The following is a 6,172-nucleotide window of genomic DNA, read 5'->3' as shown; positions in this document are numbered from 1 at the left end:
TGGGGACAGCAGGGCAGCCACCACTCCCTGGGCATCACACACATGGAGCAGCCAGGAATAATGGACTGTGTGCCCAAGGAATAACTGACTGTGTGCCCAACAGACACATGGCACTGCATCCAGGTGCTGCAGGACAGCCCAGAGACACCTGCCCAGCAGAGCAGCCCCGGAACAGCTGCACACCCAGAGAAATCCAATGCAAAGTCCCTGTGTCTATCTGAACTGGGCTGAGACGGGACAAATTCCATCAAACCCAAGCCCGTGGGCCCACGTGAAGCATGCTGGAGGAACAGGAACAACCTACACAGCAGTGCAGAGCATTTACAATACAGTCAAAAAGAGGAATGAGGAGAATGCAGGAAGGAGCAACTGAATTGGAGAAAGGCAGGACCAGAACAGGACACTAACACTGCATGGCCTGAGAGCCCAGCATCACACACAAGGGGCTGCCTTGAAAGAATTCCAAGTACCTTATTTTAATTTCTTGACATGGTAAAAGTTTACATACGTTCATCTGGCAAAGAGAGCTGAACAAATTAAAAGGAATCAATACAAAGAAACACAAGGGGAAGTGCTGCTCCCAGACAGCAGCTCAACGCAGTTGGTTTGTTACTGAATATTTATTAGCGGGAAGACTAAGAGTTGACTTACTACAAACAACAACAGAAGAGTCTATAGCAAGGGCCAGCGACCTGCCACACTTCAGGCAAATCCCTGGGAAACCAGCAAGAGCCATGGCTCTTAGATGTGGAAGCAGAAGAAAAAAAAACAAAAACAAAGTAAAAAAAAAAGAAAGGGAGAAAGTTCATTCCATTTGTCACTGTTGTTACAATGAGATTAAACACAACTCTTAAGGCTACTGCACAGTAAGAATATACAGATGTAACAGCGAGACCTGGGAAACAGCGAGGTTCCTGAAACAAATGATTTAACATTCCCTGATTAGGGGACTTAAGTAGAAATACTATAAATAAGAAAAATTTGAAGCCTGCAGCGTTATGGGCCCACTTGCCACACACAAAAACTGATGCAACACAACCAGTCATTTCCAAAGGGGTTTGTAATGGACCATGAAACGTTCTGGCAGCTTAGCGGAGTCACCAGGCACAGGAACGTGCCCTTTGCAGGGGAAAGACTGCAAGGTCTGCAGGGTACCAGGTGGGTATTGGCCACCCTCACCCCTGAGCACCAGCTGTGGTAGCCAGCCTGCTCTGCCCAGGCACTGGGGAGCACTGCCAGGGACAGGGGGGCTCGGTCTGACCACATGCACAGATATTGGGACTTTAGCATCAGACCTCTGGCCCCTCCCTTCCCTCAGCCTGGGCAGAAGCATCTCATGCCGAAGGGGCACTGGGACGTATGTGAAGAAACATTAGTTTTAGCCAAGGAAGTGGCTCTAGTCAAATGGCAGAGGAGCAGAAGCCACCTGAGCTCATGACAGCCAGGACAGTGACTGGCCCTAGTTCGAAGCACCACCTCGTACTCTGCACTGATCCAGACAGAACTGACAAGGCAGAGACCCATAGGGCAAGCTCTGCTGAGCCAGGAGAGAGACAGAAATGGAGTGCAGATTGCTCAGTGGCACTGGAGTATGGCTGGTGCCACTGGCCCCAAGGGGCAGGGTCCCTGGTCAGTGCAGAGCTGGTGGCAGAGGGGCCCAGCCACAGCTGGCAGCAGGGAGGGAGCTCCCCCCCTCTGGAGTGCCACCCTCTGCCAGGCTGTCTGCCCCATTCCCAGAGACCCCAGTGCAGCCACCAGCCAAAAGGTGGGACAGGACAAGAGCTTGGTCTCTAGTGTTGTTCCCAGTCAGGTAGGAAGCAAGGCGTGAAGGAATGTCCCTGCCTGGCTGCAGCAGCCTCTGGGGTGCCCAATGCAGCACAGCCTCTACTACCAGTGACTAGAGGGAGGGAGAGCTCCTGAGACCTGAACAAAACCAATCACAAAACTAGGCGAGAATTTCTTTAGAGTTTAACTAAGAATGCAATACTATTTCCAGCCAGTTTCCCATCTCGATAGTCACGTAACAAACCAAGGCAATGACGGTCTTTAGTTGACTGAACAGTTCTCAAGTTCAAACGTTGACACTTAATAGAGGGTCTCAGCATTGCTGCTCCGAGGCCTCTTGATCTTCTCAATGTTTTTAAGGATCATGTCATGCAAAGTGACCTGCAAAAACGGAGAACAGGACTCAGACAGGAAGGGTGAAGCCATCCAGTGTTCAGCATTCACCACAAGCACTGGTTACCACAGCAGCACCACTCCCCTTGGCACCACCCTCAACCCCCATGTGCAACTACACACTCAGCTAAAGGAAGGGCTTCCTTCAGCCAAACCTTACAGAAGCCACTGCACATAATATCAAAAACATTTATTCAGAGACCTCAGGATTAGCTTGTACTGTATGAAGAGCTTAGGATCACAGACTCCCACAGAAGGGGAAGGAATATTTTATGCTAGAGCCTTGTGAACACTTGGAAACACCTGCATGTCTAGAGAATGGTGGAGAAGCAACAGTCAGCTCCTGTGGCTGGGGCTGAAGTGGAGCAGGCAGGCTTCCTGCCAGGAGCGGGCATGCTTGCAGGGAAAGGGGAGAGGAGCAGCAGCAGCAGGAGCACAAAGGCTTTCCACTGCTGTGCTGGGGGCCAGTGTGAGCTCTGTGTTTTCACTTACATATTGATTCCTCAGCTCTGAAATGATCAGGCGCAGACTAATGTACTCCTTCTCGTCGATCTCCGTCACGGTGCGGCGATAGTCCTCCTGCCGAGAGAGCGCCCGAGCTCAGCCAGGCCTCCCACACCTGAGGGGGGCTCCTGCCTTCCACAAAGGAACCTCCCCCCTTCAGCTTATTGCCCTCCATCCCTGTATGATTGCCCTCTTCCCCCAAGACCCTCAGCTCAAAAAAGTCCCGAGAAGCAGCAGCATGAACATGCAGATCTTCACGTCCCCAGCGACTTACCACATGAGGGTACTTGGCTATTTTGGAAACCAACTTTGCTCTTGTGATATAGTATCTGGTAACAAAAGGGAGAGACTAAAGATCAGATAAACAGCACCAGGATGTTTTTTTTCTGGTCCCAGCTGCCCTGTAACAGCTACGAGGCCTTTACAAAACATGTTCTTTTTCCAAGGGGATCCCAAAAAAGAAGTCTGTTCTTGCATGCTTACCTAGAAATCTGGTCCAGGTAGGACGCTGCCTCACTCTCCACAGTCCGAAGCTCAGCGACTGTTTCCTCCTGACAGTAAGACAAGGAAACCATTAGCTCCAGGAGGCTGCAACTCGCCTTCAGGGCTCGGAAGGCAACATCTCAGCAGCAGCACATCAAGCTCAGGTTTGGATTTTAAGACCTAACCCACTCCCAAGACTGCAGCTGCTGGACACCATGAACCGACTCAGAGGAACTTCAGAGATCCAAGTCCCTGGAGCACAGAGCAGTGCCTTACCTGAATAGAAACACCAAAGTTGTTCCCATCCTCTATCCTGGGGATGAGAAGCTGCACCCACATTTTGACCTGCAGTGGAAAGATTACAACACTGACTAATGCCAACATCTCCACAAAGACCTCTCTTAGAAATGTTAGCAAAAGCTTCCCAAGGATCCTGCCTTTGCCACACAGGTCACAATAAACTGCTGCAGGTCCCACATGCACCTGCAACACTCCTGAGGAAATCACTTCCCACATGGCTGGGGTGCCACTCAAGCTAGCACAGGGGATTCCCATGGGAAATTCTCCTGACCATAGCACAGGAGCTCTTGGCAGGGGTCTGTGCCTTTGCAAAAGGAGGGCAAAGCAAAGCCTCACAAGGCCTGGTAACAGATGTTCTCCTCCTTCAGGTAAACAACAGAGCTCCCCAAGGGCTTCACCTGCCTCCCAGCCCATCAGATAGGGCAGTAGTAGCCCTGCCTTTCCCCATCTCCAGCACAGAGGGGTCTGCTCCCTCCACAGCTTTGCCTCTCCAGGAGTAAAACCAGCCCGCTGCCTCCCCTTGCCCCAGGCCCACACCCACCGTATTGCACTTCTCGATGAGCAGCCTGATTTCTGGCTTCACTTTCTCGATGATGTCCACCAGCTGCTGGTTGCTTTTCAGCATCCCATTGGGCATCACGAACACTTTGGTACCTGCAGCAGAGACAAACCCCCGGCGTCAGCGACGCGCAGGAACCGCAGGGTCACCTGAGCCTCATCTCCCACACGGGCCAAAGAGGGACTGGGCCAGGCTACGGCCACCAGTGGAGAAGGGGAAATGGGACATGGGATAGCAGCAGTGACCATAGGGAAGGAAAAGAGAGAACATGGAGCAGAGATGTGGCTGAAGAGCTTGAGGCTTCTGAGGCTGAGCACAAAGGGTTTCCCTGGGAATTTCTGCCTCAGCTTAATCCAAAGCCTGGAATCTTCCTCCAGACAAAGAGCGCAAAGCCACCAGAAGATCAGCTGCCTCTGTCAGCAGGCCAAGCTCAAGCAAGTACTACTTATGTCTATCAGAGAAGTACTAATTATGCTTCTAGGATCTGGAATCTGACTCCTCCACACCAGCACATCTGTGTGTTGGGCCCTGGCCTGCATGAGCAGCAGCTGCTGTCAGGGCAGGGCAAGTGGGGCTCGTGTGATTCACATCCCCAAGGCATGGTGCATTGGTTCAGGGGGCAGGCAGCAACACAGGGGACTCAAGGACTCTTACCCTGAAAGGTCTCTTCATGGTCTTCCAGCTTCCTCTTTTTCATATTTGGCTAAAACATACAAAATGTTTTACTCACAAACTAGTCCTAAGGTTATAACAGTGCTGCAAAGGAAACAAGGAAAACTTTGGAGCCTCTGCCACACTCCTGGCCTTCTAAGCATCCTTCTTTAAAGCCAAAAGGGGACTGCAAAGCACAGTGTTACCTCCAGCAGACCTCCCCAAGCAGCTCCTCTGTTTAAGAGACAAACCCCTAAAAGCCTTTGGGAGAGCCAAGGCTTGTTATTAAATAAGAATATCCTACCCCAGCACAGAGCAAGCCATGCAGTTTTAATTAAGAGAAACCAGGATTACAGCCAAGAGAGTAACCTTACCCCATCCAGTCCATCATGGCTGTTGGTGAGAAGAATTGGGTCAGGCACTGGGAGGTTCATATCCGAATGGATCTGAGTAAGATCATGAATATTCAGGATGGGCTCCTGGAAAATAAAGGAGATTTGTTATTTAACTATGAACTAACAAATTCTGCCACAAGAAACACAAGGAGAAGACAAAAGATTCAGACTTCCTTATGCAGCTGTAAAATAAGGATGAATTAAAAGGAACAGCCCAACAACAGCCTGTGAGAGCTCCCTCAGCCCAGGAGCAGTGAGCCAAGTTGGGCTGGACTCAGCCATCAGCGTCCCTGGTGCTGCCAGGGACAGCCTTAGACAGATAAAAGTAAGAGATCACAAAGAGCAAACTGGAAAAGGCAGCACCCCTCCAGAGCCACTGGCACCTCAGTGCACATGAGCCACCAGCTGCTGCCTTGTGTTTCTGCAACAAGGTGAAATGCAGAGAACACAACTAGGATGAGACCTGCTACGTTGCTGGAAAATGGAAAAGGATGCAGAGCACAAGGCACACCCTACCTTAAGGAACCCATCGAGTTCTAACAGCTTCTTTGGGAAAAAGTTTGCTACGAGGTCTTCAGCCTGAGAGAGAAAGAAGAGACAGCAGTGTGAAACAAGGCCATGAGGCAGGAACACCAGGGAAAACATCTGTCCACAGGCAAGAAATGGGAGAGAACACGAATCCCTCCTGCTGCCAAAACCACCCTCAGCCCAGGTGAGGAGATGCAGGGAGAGCCAGGAGGCTCAGGAACCTCCCTGCAGGGGGTGACTGATGCTCTGGGTGCTGCTGAGCTTCCCGAGGAGCACTGACCCGCACTCAAGTCCGTCAAGAAGGTACAACCAAACAGCCCCTTTCCTGCTTTCGGTGGGACACTCACCTCACTCGTGATCCGCTCCCTGAAAGAGTCAACCTGCAGAGGGAAACAGCGACAGGTCAGGGCCGCTCCGGAACAGCGGGGCCCGGGAAGGCCGCGTACTGCGCCCCGCAGCCGCACCCAGGACCTCCTGGGGAACGCGGGGCAACGGGAAGAGCCTGTAAACACCGAGCGAGAGCTGCCCGTGCGGGCTGGGCTCCGGGCGCTGTGGGGAGACGGAAGATCCGCCG

The 6,172-nt window shown here is 51.8% G+C and overlaps 1 protein-coding gene across 1 annotated transcript; it reads right to left on the bottom strand.

The window, feature by feature from the left end:
* Window positions 1–451: 451 nt before the first annotated feature.
* PSME3 (proteasome activator subunit 3) lies at window positions 452–6,027 on the bottom strand. Its single transcript, XM_018084618.2, has 10 exons — window positions 5,946–6,027; window positions 5,587–5,649; window positions 5,050–5,154; window positions 4,679–4,727; window positions 4,007–4,119; window positions 3,442–3,510; window positions 3,166–3,233; window positions 2,957–3,011; window positions 2,671–2,757; window positions 452–2,166 (listed from the first exon to the last, which is right to left on the bottom strand). Exons 3-10 carry the CDS (start codon window positions 5,107–5,109, stop codon window positions 2,086–2,088), a joined length of 582 nt encoding a protein of 193 aa, XP_017940107.1. The 5' UTR covers window positions 5,110–5,154; window positions 5,587–5,649; window positions 5,946–6,027; the 3' UTR covers window positions 452–2,085.
* Between the last annotated feature and the right edge of the window lie 145 nt (window positions 6,028–6,172).

The sequence above is a fragment of the Manacus vitellinus genome, unplaced genomic scaffold (genome assembly GCF_001715985.3).
Source record: "Manacus vitellinus isolate BGI_N305 unplaced genomic scaffold, ASM171598v3 scaffold_72_pilon, whole genome shotgun sequence".
In the NCBI taxonomy this organism is placed as follows: domain Eukaryota; kingdom Metazoa; phylum Chordata; class Aves; order Passeriformes; family Pipridae; genus Manacus; species Manacus vitellinus.
This window is presented reverse-complemented; position numbering and strand designations above follow the sequence as displayed.